Here is a 17,620-nt window from a genome sequence, read left to right as displayed (position 1 = left end):
AGAACCTCACATGATTCAGTACTCACCTCCTCTAGTGAAGCATTCCCAGCTCTTTCACCAATGCCATTGATTGTCACTTCCAGCTGCCTCGCACCAGCACATGCCCCCTGTACAGATGAAACAAAAAATGGGTGCAATTTTTTTTCCCGATGAATAAACAGAGCAAAAGAAAAGATGGACATACCGATACAGTGTTAGCAGTAGAAAGCCCAAGATCATTTTGGCAGTGAGTTGAAATAATAACATTTTCGATTCCAGGGGTATTGGCCTTTATATCAGAAATCAATTTCCCAAATTCAGTAGGCACAGTAATGCCCACAGTGTCAGGTATGTTTAGAGTTGTCGCACCAGCCTATATAACTTCACCCAATATTTCATAAAGGAACTCCCTATCAGATCTGGTAGATTCAAAGAAACAAAAAGATTGTTAGGTTTTCTAATCTAATGAAGAATAAAGGCCAAAATACATTCTTAGTTCCTAAAATTTATCCTATGAGCGATTTTAATTTAAATTAATCTCTTTTAGTCCATAACAAATTTAAAGTTATTATTTTTAGTCCCTAAAAACTTAAAGTGGTTGGATTTAGTCCTAACAAACTTAAACTCATCACTTTTAGCTGACGCAACTGTTACGTCACGTCATGTGAGGGATTAAAAGTAATAACTTTAAGTTTGTTAGGGACTAAAATCAATCATGGGCTAACCAACCTAAAATTTAAGGACTAACAATGTATTTAGGCACAAAAAATGAAACAAAAACAAAAAAAAGAGCCAATGACCAACTATAGAGAACAATCATCATTGAGAATAGGGTTTTTCCTTTTTCTCATTTTTTGGTTTGCTAGAAGCTAGAAAGCATCAACGCGGCTACAGGGTTGCCGTACCAGAGTCCGACACGGCCCGACTCAGGGTGCAGTAGGTGACACTGCTACCCACGCGTCGGTGCCGTGTCAGATTTTTTTTTTCGTTTTCAGATTCCCACTGACTCGCACAGATTCGGCTCTGACGTGCACCGATTCGCACCGAACCGAGCTGATTCTGGCCGAATCGGATCATATCAGCCAAATATCGGTGTGTTTCAGCCCGAAAAAGGAAATCGGCCGATAAGGAAAAAAAAACTTAGACGAGTTGTTCTTTGTCTTCTTCTTCTTTGCTTCTTCATCTTCTTCTTCATCGGCCTTAACCCCTTTCTTCTTCTTCTTCTTCTTCTTTGCTTCTTTGTCTTCTTCTTTGCTTCGTCTTCTTGAGTGAGTTGTTCTATTCTGTTTCTTTTTTTCTTTTTCTTTTTTTGAAGAGTTTTGTTTCTTTTTTCGATAAGAACAACTTAAAAGTTTTATTTTGTATTTTGTGCCTCTCTGACCAAACACGTGAGAGCCACATCTACCCTTTTTTTTCTTTTTTTTAACGAGAAGCTACACTTATTTTAATACCTGCCATATATATCCTTTATTTTGTTTTTGGGCTCGCCAAATACGTGAGTCACTAAGCCCCATCCTTTTTTTTTTTTTTTGAAAAGCCTCATCTATTTTAATACCTCTGTCAATAATTCAAGTGCCAAAAACTTTTGTGTACTCATTACTATCTATTTATTATATTATTATTATTATCTATACTACTATTTAAAGGGCTTCCCCTGTTTGGACCGGATTTTTTTTGGAGCCAAAATACTCATATTTCCTTAAGTTTAAGTAGAGATAGAACTAAAGGACAGCAAAGTAAAAATACATTTTTAACTCCCACTAAAACATTGCTTACAAAATAGGATTACTCTTCCACTAACCCACTTATTTGAAAACAAACTTCACGTTTAAATTTTTCTCTTTCTTTATTTTTTTAATTGGCCGAAAATATTTCTGTTTTTTTAAAACCCACTTAAATTTTTTTATTTTATTTTAGAAACCCACATTATAAAGTTACTATTTTTTTGGGTAAAATTTAATAATTTGCATAAATTATAATTTGAAATTACTACATTTTTCAATCACAAAAAATCCTAGATGTGCTATGAGTATTATGCTTTTTGTACCAAATATTAAAATTATAATTGATGCAAATTATAAAATTTTACCCAAAAAATAGAAGATCCTCTGAGTACAAGTGTGAGCGCATGGTTAGAGGCTAGTTATTATTATTATTATCTATATTCTATACTACTATTTAAGAGACTTCTCCTGTTTTGACCAGATTTTTTTTGTTCCAAAATACCCCTACACCCCTAGGTTTAAGTAGAGACAAAACTAAAGGATAGTCTGGTAAAAATACATGTCTAACTTGCACTAAAATATTGTCTACAAAATAGGAACACTCTTCCACTAATTATTATTATCTGTATATATTAAGAGGATTCAAAAAATTAGTTATTGCTTTTTTCTATCAAAAATACCCCTAAATTAATTAAACAACAACTTAAAAATGGGGTTAAAATAGTAAATTGACAAAAGGAAGTTAGTTTTTTTTTTTTTTATTGTCAAAATACCCTACCTAAAACTTAAAAATGGGGTTAAAATAGTAAATTGACAAAAATAATAAATTCTTACTTATATGTTGAAATGCCTTCCAACTTCTACTAAACTCCTGCTTTTATGTTAATTTAAATTCCTACTTCTACTCACTAACTCCATACAAAATAAGATCACTCTTTGTTAGTTTTAAAACTCCTCTAATCCACAAAATTCACACCACGTATTCATCGCACCCTTAGATTTTTTTTTTTTTTTTTGGTATTGGAAAAAGTAGAAATTCCAAATTATAATAAATGCAAATTATTAATCTTTATCCAAAAAATAGAAGAGCCTCTGAGCACGCGCTCAGAGGCTAGTTATTATTAAGAGGATTCACCGATTCGAAAAGTTAGTTATTGCTTTTTTTATTGTCAAAAATACCCCTAATTTTATTAATCTAAACTAATCAAAATGGGGCTAAAATAGTAAATTCAATCCTAAATAAATTCCTACCCACGTTGAAACACTACTCCTATTTCTACATTGAAATACTATCCCACGTTCTTTCAAATAAAAAAATAAAAAAACTACCCCGGCCACCCAAGAAAAAAAACACTCCCAATACACCAATACACTCCCCACATTCATCAACCAAAAAAAACCTCCCCACATTCAAATAACGCTCTATCAATTATCCACCCATGTAACTTCTCACAAATACAAACTCTTCCCAATAGTTTATAAATAAATTTATAAAATAATAATAATAATAATAATAATAATAATAATAAAAACTCTTCCCTGCAAAACCTTTAGAAATTCAAGTATAAAAAAATAATAAAAAATAAAAAAGAAACACACACTATCAAATATCTACCCATGTTCCTATTGAAAAAAAAAAGTTCTATTAAAAAAAAAACACCCCCCCCCCCTACACCAAAACACTTCTCACGTTCATAAAAATAAAAAAAACACTCCCTTGGTTGATATAACACTCTTTACCCCCTACCCAAAAAAAAAAACTCTCAGTGGTTGAATTTCTCACAAACACAAATGCATAATATTTATCACACCTCTAGAAATTTTTTGTAATTGAAAAATGAAGTAATTTCAAATTATAATGGATGCAAATTATTAAAATTTACCCAAAAAATAAAAGAGCCTTTGAACACATGCAGAAGTGCGTGCTCAGAAGTTAGTTATTATTATTACAATATTAAAAAGCATGCTTAATAATATATAAAATGTATAAATAAAAAAAATTTTAATAATTTTTTAATCACCACACCCCACCTCTCCCGCACCCTATTTTTTCAAAAATTGTCGAGTCCCACACCCGCACCCACATCCGCACCCGAATCTGGAAACACACCCGAGCTTCATAGGCTAGAAGTCTATAATCTTATTGAGAATAAAGCACAACAAATAGCAACACATCAATAACTCTATCAGAGTTCTCAAATAAAACAATAAAAAATGAGAAATCAGGAAACCTCTGTACAAAATGAAAACCATTCACAATAAACATTTTTTTCTTAGATAGGCTATTCACAATTTTCTACCAATCACCTCTCCCAAATCATGCAAAAAAGAAAGTTTTGTGCACTAAGTACCACCTTCCTTTTTAGGGTCCGTTTAGATAGAACCTATTGCTAAAAATTGAAAATTGAAAATACTGTAGCAAAATAATTTTTAAATGTGTGAATAGTACCGTGTGACCCATTTTTAATGAAAAAGTTGCTGAAAAGTGAAATTTGTGGGTCCATGAACAGTGCACGGATGCACTGTTCATGGGGAATTAGTCAACAACTACGGCTAAAAAAAAATTAAAAAAAAAGCTCTAAACGCTAAAACGCAAAACGCAGCCTGATAAGGTGAATCCAAACGCCCTCTTATTCACAATAAACTAACATGTGGAGAAAGTGTAGAAAACAAAGTTAAGCTAAGCGATTGAACACTTAAACTGATGGGACTGTCCCAAGAAAAAACAACAGTCATTTTTCAATTATACTGCTCTACTCTTTTTGCCCCCAATACCAACCATTAATTGAAACTGGTTTCTCATTTCCATCAAAATAAGTACAAAAGTTACCCATTTGCAAATTTTATAACAATGCAGAGCAAATCCCTACTTTATCACATTTGGCTAGAATAACAATTAATCAGAGGGTTTGGTATATGATTTTAAACAATAATTTTTAATTTTTAAATAATATTACACGTATTTTTACGTACTTTTTCACTCGCATTTTTTAATAAAAAAACTTTTAAACTTGAAAAATATTATTCAAACGCACGGATCAAAGAGTCATCAATATCTTAGCATTTTAAAATCTCACTTTTTTTCACAAACCCATTTCAGAAAACTGAAAAAGCAAGGTGAAAAGCAAACCTCCCAGCATCTTCGGGGCTAAACTCGACGTCATCACAGCCCAAGCTCCTTGCAAAACTCACCATACTCCTTGCAATCTCAATGACCTGTTCTTTGGTCTTCCTCAACTTGAATTCCATGTGAATAGCACTGGTGGCAATGAAGGTATGAATCCTGGGTCGCTTGGCGGACTTGACAGCTTCCCAGGCTCTCCGAATATCTTTCTCATTACAGCGAGAGAGGCCACAGATGACCGGAACGTACCCATCGGCATCGACAGCATTGCCAACCTCCTTGGCAATGGTCTTCACGGCCTCGAAATCGTCGTTGGAGGCGGCCGGGAAGCCGGCCTCGATGATGTCGACCCCGAGCTTGGCGAGCTGCCGGGCAATGTCCAGTTTTTCTTTGGAGGTTAGAGAGGCGCCGGGGGATTGCTCGCCGTCGCGGAGAGTGGTGTCGAAGATGCGGACGTAGTTGGGGTCCGAGATGCGGTTGGGGATGTAATTGGGGCGGCGGCGGGGGGAAGGTGTGGGTGTGGAGTTTGATGGGGTCTGTTGGGGGTGGGAACAGGAGATGGTGGTTTTTTTTAAGGTGAAAGGGAATGAGTGTTTTGGGGAGAAATGAAGAGGAAGGTGGTGGTGCGGAGTTATGGGGTCTAGTGGGGAAATGGAAGTTGTGGGTGTGGGGGAGAACTTCGGGGTTGAGAAAACGGCGGCCATGGGTGAGGGGGGGGGAAGAGACGTTAGCTGTTTTAAGCCCTGAAGGAGAGTGTGGGGGCTTAGGACATTGGTTTTGGGGGATGAGAGTCTATCAAATGAATATAAAAGACCCTATTCTGTTGCGTAGACAGTGAGTAATACAATACACCTTCCACGTTGCTTCACCATTTTTTCTGCATTGCTCACCACTCCACAGTCCAGTGTTGTGAGTGTGTGTTAAAAATTTAAAATACTAAGGGCAAGTTTGGTATGTATGTTTAAACAACCGTTTTTAAATTTTTTGAAAATATGTGTGAGGAAAAGAGTGTATAGAAATATGTGTAATGTTATTTAAAAATTAAAAATATGTGTTCAAATTTGTGTACCAAACAGACTCTTAATATTCCCAAAAAAAAATAGTGAGTTAATTCTATATTGAAAAATGAGTGTGAGTTATAGAGAAATAAAATCTGTGATATGTATTTAAACAATAGTTTGGTATGTGTGTTTAAACAACAGTTTTTAGTTTTTTTGGAAATACGTGTGAGTAAAAAAATGTATAGAAATATGTGTATTGTTGTTTAAAAATTAAAAACATGTGTTTAAATTTGTGTACCAAATAGGCCCTTAATATTTCCAAAAGAAAAATAATGAGTTAATTCCATATTGAAAAATGAATATGAGTTATAGAGGTTTAAAGTTTGTGCTATGTATTTAAGAGTTAAGCCATTTTAGATATACACCTATGTTAGTTTCTTTAAAACCTTCTCCCCTCTCCTCTTGTATGTGTGTTAAAATACTTAATTTTCTCAACAACAAAAAATAAGTGTTGTAAGGTTATAATTCTTTTTTTTTTTTTTATCCAATTACAAACATGCAATTTATCTCAAAGTACGTGACAAAATGTATATTTTTGAGTAATTTTAGGACCCCAAATTTTCACAATAGAGCATAATATGATAGTTGTTTGTCACTATTAGGCAAAGAGTTATTTTAATTTTAGAACCACAAGTAAATTCACAACTTTCCTACGTGACATATTATGATTAGTTGTCTTTCCCTTTTCTATTGACGGACTATTTTTTTCTACAATTTATAATTAATTGCAAGAAAGAATTGTAACAAAAATTATGAATTTGTTTTTGTTAATAGATTTTTTTTTTGTTACATAAATTCACCACTTTTTTTCTCCACGACTTGCCAACTCTGAGTTGTGGCAAAGTTGCATAAAAAAAAAAAGGGTTTAAATTTTTTCGATGTTTTTTTTTTATATATGAAAATTTTTCTATGTTAATAGAAGAACCTTATGGATGTGTCACCGACTCAAGCCTACGAGTGCCAAGAAGACAGAGTTGTGGGCCTTGTGGCGGCGTTGAAGTAGTCTAGGGGTTGGTGGTGAAAGTGTAATCTTCAATTTTTATTTTACTTGTGTATACTGTTGGAGGATGAGACCTGAACCTGACTTTGCCCTCCCACGATGCAATGATCATCACACTAAAAGTGGGTGGATGAGGTGATAGCTCACGCAAAAGTTAAGATCAAAAGTGAAAGACAAAAACCAAAAAAAGAACAAAGTGGAAGACCGGAAGTTATATGAGGGGACCATATTTAGAAAATTTTGGACATTTTTACTGTTTTATGTTTGTACTTTCTACAACGTGTTTATAATCACAATGACAATGACAATGACAATGACAAGGTTCTTATCTTTTCATGTATTTGTTTACATATAATGCTAAGCTTTTGCCATTTAAGGAAGGCGCAGGGGCAAAGGGCCAAAGTCTCTAACCTGTCCTTTTTAACGAAAACTAGTAAGGGTTGCACGTGTTGCCATTGAGTTGAAAAAAATTTAGATAGAATTTTTAATTAAAGTAATATCAAATCATGTATTTAAATTTAGAATAATTATTTAATATATAACTTTTTATTTATTTAGTACTAGTATGTAATTCCATGCAAATGTATAGATACATTTAAAATTAAGCAAAAATTTTATTATAAAAATATAAATAATTAATCAAATTATTATTTAAAAAAAAACATGTAACACATACATTCATGCATATGTATAGATACATTTAAAATTAAATACTATTTTTATCATAAAATATAGATAATTAGTCAAATTATTTTTGTAAAGTAAATATAATTAGTCACATATCAAAATTCTTACCAAAATTTAATACTACTTGTGATCATTTTTTTTCTAATTTTAATAAGATAGAACGTTTGGTGGTTTTTATTTTATATTTTTTTTGAATAACATATGGTAATTTTTATTGAGTATATGTAAATTTTTTTTTTAATTTTATAGTTCATTATTCTTAGTATATTGCACTCATTAACTCAATTGACACAAAGATTAAAAAAATTAAAATAGACACATGGCACATGCTTAAATGGATAATTATAGTGTAGTCCCCATATAAATTTAAACATATGCAAAATTGAATTATAATTTCAAATTCTAATTCAACTTTCTCTAAGTTTTGCCTATATATATATATGACTTATAAATTTGAATTTTTTTAGCTATATGATTTTTTTTTTTATGGTTTATTGTATTGGACTCCTTGTTTTCTACATTAAATTAACTAATTTGGCACAAAAATTTAAAAATTTGGATTAGATGAAACACATGGCGCAAAATTAAACTCTAATTGAAATTCAATTTTTACACTAAATTAACTCACTTGGCACAAAATTCTAAAATTTAGATTAAATAAGACACATGGTGCAAAATTAGACTCTAATTGAATTTCAATTTGAAATTTAATTGGATTCTCTCTGCTTTACTTATTACTAGTATGTAAGCCATGCTATCGCACGGGAATGGATATAATTTAATAAAACAATGAAAATAAATATATTGCATTTTGTTATTTAAGTGATACTATTGGTTTTGTTTTTTATTTATTTATTAATCATGAGTTTAGTCATGTTTAAAAGACTTAGTTTATTCATGTTTAATAAAACTTAGCATTATGTAATTTTTTAACAAATATTTATATCATACAAAATTCTAATGAAAGAATGCTACATAGACATATATATTCAAGGTTGATTCATACACGGTACATATAGCTATAATTAAGTTGCTTTATCACAAACCATTTTTAGCAAAATATTTTAATTAATTAAATGTGAATCTCATAACGTACATCTCATAACAATATATAACAATAAAATAACGTAAATTTCATAAAAAAAATTAATCAATTAAAAATCACTAAAATTATGAGTATAAAACGTAAAGACAAACAAATAGGATAAGTAATAATTCATTAAAAGAAAACTTGTAGCGAGTAAAGAAAACTTGTAGCGAGTTGAGAAAACTACACAAATAATCTTTGATGTTTGAAGAATAATGAGATTACAACTTCCTTTCGAAATTGGGTAGAGACTCATGCTAATAACGTATTTTGAAAAAGAAAAGAAACATGCAACATCAATGATAGGAAAACAAAACAATTTTATAATTAAACAATAAAAATTATTGACAGAAAGGAAAGAAAGTATAGGCAGATGAAAGAAAATAAACATGCAACATTAATCATAGGAAAACCACAAAATTATATAATTAAACAATAAAAAATTTACAAAAAAAAGGAACGACAATATAGGCAGATGAAAGAAAGTAGTAATCAAACCTTAGGAATGGTTGGAATTCGTTTTGCAAAGCAGAAACCAGGACCATGAAAATTGTAAAGACAAGTACAATCGGAATATTTAGAGAACATCTTCTTATATAAAATACAAAAATACCCAAATACATGCATCGTTGATACCAAGAGATTCTTTTGAAATTCCATAGTATTGATTGAAGAAGAGGGGAGTTGAATATTAAAGTGCCCGAATCGGTGTGGAAAAGGGGGGTGAACCTGAAAATACACAGGTATGGAAAAAAAAAAAAAAAAAAGCACATCGAAATTACAACAGATGGAGGAAAATTAAACTCCAATTTCATATTTACATTGACACGGCATCATTGATACCAAGATATTCTTTTGAAATTCCATAGTATTGATTGAAGAAGAGGGGAGTTGAATATTAAAGTGTCCAAATCGGTGTGGAAAAGGGAGGTGAATTTGAAAATACACAGGTATGGAAAAAAAAAAAAAAAGTACATCGGAATTACAACAGATAGAGGAAAATTATACTCCAATTTCATATTTACATTGACACGTGGCACAATATAAATTAGAATTCTAATTTAGAATTGCAATTGGAGTTTCTCTCTGCTTCACCTTTTATATATATATATATATATATATATATATATATATATATATATATATATATATATATATTATATAGATTATAATTTCTTAGAATCTATTTACTAAAAAGAGTATCTACTCGCCAAAAAATTATACTAAGAATGATAACAAATGTCATCATCTCCCAACAATAAACAACTAAGTTTTAATAAAACATTGTCACAATATTTAAATTTTCGCAATAAATGATGACATATGCTACAATTGAAACTCTTCATCAAATTAAATACTTACAACCATCTGCAATGAATATTTTGTTATACATACTTCCTTCTTTATCATTTTATTTTATGAGCCTAACTACGATACTTAGCTTACTTAATTTTTAATGAACACCTTTTTAAGAAATAAAAAAAATAACAAAATAACAAAAGACACATGTCATTGAAGTTTTTAGATAAAATTATAAATCTAGAAGATTTAAACCTCAAATAAATTAGTTTTCTCTAGGTAACAAATAGAATACTATAGATCATCATTTTTACTTTTTAAGTATGACTAACATATAAATCTCAAAATACACAAAGAAAATTTTTGGGACATTGAAATTTAGTGAGGCATTTTAGATATTGCACAATGAAATATTCTATGAATCATAAGATTTTGTTAGGATTTAACTAAGAGAGTAACAGTAGAGACTATATGCTTGTGTACAAAATATAAATGAGGAAATTATTCAACTTTAAAATTGGGGGATAAAATTACTCCAAACATAAAGGGGGAAAATACTTTTTTCTATATTTTTAGTAAAACTATGTATTTTTTTTTTCTTTAAACAATGTGTTAAAAAAATTTTAAAAAAAAAACCCAAGAAAAACTATCTGTAAAACTATGAATTTTGGCTCAACAAATTGGCTAAAAAAAAAAAGTCAGAAACACAATAAATATCACAATATTTTTTCAATACCTTTATTTTAGCTACGGTGGGCGTTGGTATGATATTTTATAATTTTATTTTAGAGTAATGCTACATCCACAACATTTTCACAACAAATCCTAAATGGTAAATTGTTATTGATTTTTAATTGGGACAACCACTTTAAATTATGCATTAAAAAACAAAACCAACAAAAGAAAATTGTGCGTGAAATAGTGAATTTTTGCTCACCAAATTTGACTAAACCAAAAAAGAAGTCTAGAAATATAACAAAATTTCACAATATATTCACAATACTTTTATTTTCAGTCGTAGTAAATTTCGGCCTGATATATATATATTTTTATTTATAGAAATGCTATCCATAATATTTACATAACAAATTTTAAATGACAAGTTGTTACTGATTTAAAAATGAATCTACAACTGATATCACTTTTTTATCCATCAATAGTAGTTTACCATCTAGGATTTGTTGTGAAATTAATGTGAAAATGTTGTGGACTTGAAAATTTTTTATTTGATCCATACGAAATTGAGTCCTCAACAATTGTGAAAATATCATAATAATAACAAGTATTACAACATTTTCACAAAACATTTATTTTCAGTTGTGGTTGATCATAGTCTCATATTTTATTATTTTATTTCGACTTATAAAAAATTGACACCTTACTAATTGTGTATTATGAAATTTATTGTATCAATATAAAAATATATATGCTAGCTCATATAATATTAAAAAAAAAAAAAGCACAAATCAATGACTGGAAAAAAGAAAAAAAGAAAGGACTAATGAAGTGATGAATAGTACATATTGAATAAATCAAAAAATAACGTAGCTACTACAGTGACGTTTACACATTCACTGATTTACACAACAAGTATCACAACATTTTCACAAAATATATATTTTCAGTTGCGGTTGGTCACAGTCTTATATTTTATTGGGGGTGGGAATAGGAGATGGCAGTTTTTTTTTTTAAGGTGGAAGGGAATGAGTATTTTGGGGAGATATGAAGAGGAGAGTAGCGGTGGTGGAGGTGGTGGTGGTGTGGAGTAATGGGGTTTAGTGGGGAAATGGAAGTTGTGGGTGTGGGGGAGAACTTGGGGGTTAGGAAAACGGCAGCCACGGCTGAGAGAGAGAGAGAGATGTTAATTGTTAAGCCCTCAAGGAGAGAGTGGGGGTTTAGGACAATGGGTTTAGGGGATGGGGGTGTATCAAATGAATATAAAAAACCCTATTCTGTTGCGTAGAAAGTGAGTAATACAATACACCTTTCACGTAGCCTCGCAATTTTTTCTCTATTGCTCACATTTACTACAATCAAGTGTTGTGAGGTTATGATCCTTTTTTTTTATCCAATTACAAATATGCAAGCTATCTCAAAGTGTATGACAAATTGTATGTTTTTGAGTAATTTTAGGACCCCAAATTTTTCACAACAGAACATACTATGCTAGTTGTTTGTCAGTATTAGGCAAAGAGTTATTTTAGTTTTAGAATCATAAGTAAATCCACAAACTTTCCTATGTGACATATTGTGATTAGCTGTTTCTCACTTTTATATTTGACCAACCTTTTTTTTTTTTACTATTTATAATTAATTGCAAGAAAGAATTGTAGCAAAAGTTGTGAATTTGTTTTTGCTATTAGATTTTTTTTTTTTTTGGATACAAATTCACCACTTTTTTTTTCTCCACAATTTGCCAACTCAGAGCTGTGGCAAAGTTGCATAAAAAGAGGGTCTAAATTTTTTCTATATTTGTTTTTTATATATGAAATTTTTTCTATGTTACCTTATGGATATGTCACTGACTCAAGCCTTGGAAACCAAGAAGACAGAGTTGTGGACCTTGTGGCGGCTTTGAATTAGTCTAGGAGTGGTGGTGAAAGTGCAATCTTCAACTTTTTTTTTTTTTTCTTTGTGTATACTGTTGGAGGATAAGACTTGAACCTGTCCGCTATCCTTTTACACTTTACAAGCATTTATATTTGTGGAATGTGTATCGCACCAAAAGTGTGCACATGAATTAATAGCATGAAAAAGTTAAGATCAAAGTGAAAGACCGAAAGTTATACGAGGGGACCATATTTGGAAAATTTTGGACATTTTCACTGTTTTATATTTGTACTTTGTACAACATTTTTATAATGACAATGACAATGTTCCTATCTTTTCATGTATTTATTTATATATAATGCTAAATCTTCTCACAAGTGAAGTGGTTTCTAGAGTATCAGTTGTGGTTACACCTAGTGGTTTTACCAAAATGTATAAAGTTTTTTAAAATTTTTTTAAAATTAGATATAATTTTTTTTTTTTGTTCTTATCTTCTTCTCCTATAGTTTTTAGTTGATAAAATTTTTTAATTTGATTACAATTCAAATTCTTCATCTAATTTTTTTATTATTAATTTATTTTTTCTATTTTTTTACTTAAATTATATAACTACTCCATAAAATAACATTAATTTAACTACACGATAAATTAACAGCAATGTTATTTGTTCATTTTTTTTAGATTTAAAAAAATAGATATAATATTTTGTTCTTATCTTCTTCTCCTATAATTTATTAAATTATACATATTATTGTATTTTTTTTCTTATCAACTACTTTTAGTGTTTTGGCTACACCAAATTGCAAAACTTTTTAAATAGAAACAAAACTTAATTGTTCTTATCAACTATTCCTCTACAACTTTATAATTTCTTTAGATAGACACAGAACCTTAATTGTGGATATCAAGTTATCAACTTCTCTTTCTTTCTTATTTTTCCTCTTCACTTTATGAATTCTCTACAATTTTATAATACACAATTTTTTTATCAACAATTTTAAGCATTAATTTATCTACTTTTAAAATCTTCAATAGATACACTTGACTAAGTTTTAAAAAATATGAAATTCTAATTCAACTAAAACCATGATTATTGTTTCCGTATATATTTGCTAAACATTTGCAGCATTAGAGTTAGCCAAATAAGCAAAAGAAATTGATACTAATGTAATTTGGATAAAGGAGTCTTCTACATTTGTTGAACAATTATTTCCTCCAGTTTTATAATTCCACACAAATTAAATTTCTATTGTTTCACTTGAAAAAATCCAACTTATATTCTTTCGGAAAATGCATTAGTTCCACCAGTTTTGGTGGCTTCTTTCACTTTTTTTTTTTTTTTTTGAGAATGTTTATCACATTAAATTTCTATCGGTTATATGTTCTACGTCTTATTTTGATAAACAACTTATATGTTCTACCTCAATCTAATCACGTTATAATATTCATTTTAATTAAAATCATTGTTATATTATAGAGATTATCCTGAAGCTTTGAAGCCCAAGCTATGAAGTTTCATGATCTTGAAACTTACCCTTCAACTTGTTATCTTGAGTGCAAAGTCCACACAGATGCTATTATATCATTATATCCATTCCATTGAAGCTTCAAGAGAGTGGATTACTTCAAGTTTGGATGCGACTCTTATATTTTTATATGTGGATCTCAAATTTATGCCACAAGTTTTCGGGTTTTTTTTTTTTCACTTATTTAGTTCATCATTTGTTTTATTGAGATTTCTAATATTTAATTTTTTAAAATTATTTATGAAAGGATTATACAAAACCAAACATGATATTGCATGTTCCCCCCCCCCCCCCCCCATTTTTATGGAGTAAAAAATGTTGCCGAGACCCGTTCGGCATGGCAACGATTTAGGATTGTAGAGAGAGGAAGATAGAATTTAAGGTGAAGAATTATATAGATAACTTCTATATGAACATTAATTTTTTTTTTTTTTTGAGGGGGAAAACATGGAAATTTCTATTATTCAAAAAAGCCGAATAAGTCAGCTTGAAATACATTGAGTAATTGTGGTGGAACATCCTCCATCCATACTAAAAAATCTGGTATGCCAACAGCATATTTAGTCATACTATGAGCTAAAGTATTACATTCCCTCTCTGTGTGAGAGTAAAGTAATTCATCAAAACAGTAAGATAATTTTTTTGCATCCTCAATTAGCAAACCCATTGGTACCAACAGCTTCTTTTCCTTCGTTAAACCTTTAATGACATTCAAAGAATCTCCCTCCAAGACAACCCGCTTAACTCCTATCTCCAAGGCAAAAGCTAGAGCCCACCCCGCAGTTGTGGCTTCAATATCATCACTGCACAATTCTTGGTGTACCAATTTTGAACATGATGTTATCACTAAACCTCTATGGTCTCGAATAACAACGCCAATGCCAATTTTTTTTTCATGTGGGAAAACCGCACTATCAAAGTTGATTTTGAAGAGCTCTGCTGGTGGTGGTTTCCAATGCTTTCTAGGGCGCTGATTTTGCTGCACTGGCATATCCGAATCCATCTGCTTGGCACGATAATCAGCTAACCAAACTTTTGAGATGTGAGCTATCTGGTGAAGCGAGTCTGCAGGTTGATTGAGGCGCACTATGTTCTGTTGGTTCTATATTTTCCAGACCGTGACTGCGAAAAGCTCAAGATGATGGTTGTTTCAGATCAGCCAAGATAAGAGCTCTTTGAAGTCCACGAATTGAACTACACCTCGGACACTCCATAGCTCTAAATCCGACCACACTGAATCCAATTCTGGGCAAGACCAAAAGGCATGCAAGGAACTCTCCGTTGACGAATGGCACCTGACGCAGTGAGATTCCGTCGTTATGGTACGTCTGAACATAGCACTTTTTGTAGGCATAGCTTCATGGCAAGCACGCCACAGCAGCATTTTTACTTTCGGTGGAGCACGCATGGACCACACGGCTTTCCACACTTGAGAGTGATCATTTGTAGTCACCTGTGGTCCATCATTTAGCTCCTTCTCCTATTAGGCTTTTGTGGAGCATAGTTTTGTTTGATCCGGTTGACGACCTGACCCGACCCAAATAATGTTGCATGGTTTTTAGTGGGAGATTTTCTGAGGCTTAGTCCATGGAACGAAGGCTTGGCCCGTTTTGTAGCCCATTGTGAATCTTATGCACAGGATGTAGAAAACGTTGTTTTGTGATTAGGATTTTGAGGTTATCGTTTTTTGAGAGAGAAAAAAGACTGTAGCCGCACTTTATATTTTTTTTCCCTGATAATAGTAAAATCCTTGCAACTCCGTGGACGTAGGCAAATTGCTGAACCACGTAAATACTGTCTTGTGAGTGTGATTATTTCTCTTTGGCGTGTGTTTTCTCTATTTTTGTTTCTCACAGGTTTAGGAATTCATGAAAATTCACAACACCTCCATCTTTAAGAACCGTACCCAGTTTTGCAACTATACCTCCCATCACTTGAGTGTGGCCAAAACAATACATCCATAGTTGCTTCGCGGCTTAAGGGGATTGTCTTAATCAGCTCTGCTTCCTCAGTGTTGAAAAGACCATCAATCATGTCTAAATTCCATTGCCTCCTACTTGGGTCTATAAGGACATCCACCGTTGAGATTTCCAGCTCTACCAATGGATAGGATGTGTTAAGGACATATTTTATGTAGTTGGCTAATCCTTTGACAAAACGCACTTTACTTGTATTTGGGTAGATCTAGAATGTGCTTAATACTTCAAAGAACATATTGTTCAAATCTAGTATTAAAGCCATGAAGATTGGACCAAGAAACAAGTGAAGAAAAAGTGTTTACTAAAGTTGGACACTTGCTAAACACCTGCTCAACAAATAGCTATCTATCGAAGTTCAATGAGGCTCGACACCTGCTATCTATCGAGGTATTTATTGAGGTTACAGAAATTCAGATTTTCAGATCTGATTTTTGGGCCAGGCTTTTGTATTTGTGTAGGGTTTCTTTTCTCACAACCTTAGGCATATATAAGGCTTATTTTAGAGGCCGTCACATAAGAGAATACAAGGAGAACATAAGCAAAAGGTGATCGAAGCCTTATTCTCTCTAAAAGAAGCTACTGCATCTTTGCGCCTTAGGGTTTTGTAACCAAGTGCTTCTTGATCTTCATTGTTGATGAAGTGAAGAACTTTGCAGCCAACATTCTTCTTTCTCATGGTGAGTGAGTCACGTACTGGGATTCGTGCAAAGGAGTTAGTCACGTACTGGCAACTGTGCATCAAAAGGTGGCGTCCATATATTGAAGAGTTCAAAGGTTCTGGAGCGGTAGAAGGTTTTTGCTGTGAGTTCATCTAGGAGGATTGTAGAGTTTAGGGATAAAGGTTTTGTACTAGCTCTGAAACTTCTCTTTACTATAGTGGAATGCTTTTCGGGAAGGTTTCCTCCCAGATTTTTTACTATGAAACTGGTTGGTTTCATTGGTTTTCCTGGGTCATCATATTTTATCTTATTTATTTTTCTGCTGCACTTAGTTTTGACATGATATTGATGTTTGTTTGTTTTTAGCAAGTTTATTCATAATAAATCTAATTAACAACTTGGGTTTAAAACTTGTTAATTCTATCAACCGGTGTCTAAATTTCCCAACAAGTGATATCAGAGCAGGTACACTTTGATTTGATTAATTTCTTAAGTGTGATCCTTGACCCCCGTTGCCATGGATCGTGGACAATCTCTTTTGATTCCTCCTTTATTTGATGGCACTAATTATGCGTACTGGAAAGTTCATATAAAAGTTTTCTTGCAGGTTCTAGGTGAACAGGTATGGCAAGCTGTTGAAGTTGGCTGGATTAAGCCAAAGAAATCGCTGGTGGATTGGGATGATGCAACTATCATAGTGGCAAATTTCAACAATAGGGCCTTGAATGCTTTGTTTTGTGGGATGACCAATAAGGAATTCAAGAAAATATCATCTACAAAAATTACCAAGGAAGCATGAACCATTCTTGAGACCACCTATGAAGGTACCATGGCTGTAAAGACTATGAAGCTTCAAAGACTCACTAGTAGCTTTGATGAAATAAGGATGGAGGAAGATGAGACATTTGATGAGTTTTATGCTAAACTCAAGGATATTGTGAATTC

The 17,620-nt window shown here is 31.9% G+C and overlaps 1 protein-coding gene and 1 pseudogene across 1 annotated transcript; both read right to left on the bottom strand.

Annotated features, from left to right (window-relative positions):
• Positions 1-5,531, bottom strand: part of LOC142630744 (2-isopropylmalate synthase 1, chloroplastic-like) — a 31,054-nt pseudogene extending 25,523 nt beyond the window's left edge.
• Positions 5,532-14,497: 8,966 nt separating this feature from the next.
• On the bottom strand, positions 14,498-16,071 carry LOC142632452 (uncharacterized). The gene is made up of 2 exons (XM_075806850.1): positions 15,994-16,071; positions 14,498-15,139 (listed from the first exon to the last, which is right to left on the bottom strand). Exons 1-2 carry the CDS (start codon positions 16,069-16,071, stop codon positions 14,498-14,500), a joined length of 720 nt encoding a protein of 239 aa, XP_075662965.1.
• Positions 16,072-17,620: the final 1,549 nt, after the last annotated feature.

This window comes from Castanea sativa, chromosome 4 (assembly GCF_040712315.1).
Source record: "Castanea sativa cultivar Marrone di Chiusa Pesio chromosome 4, ASM4071231v1".
NCBI lineage: Eukaryota > Viridiplantae > Streptophyta > Magnoliopsida > Fagales > Fagaceae > Castanea > Castanea sativa.
The sequence above is the reverse complement of the archived record's forward strand: the minus strand, read 5'-3'. Positions and strand labels throughout refer to the sequence as shown.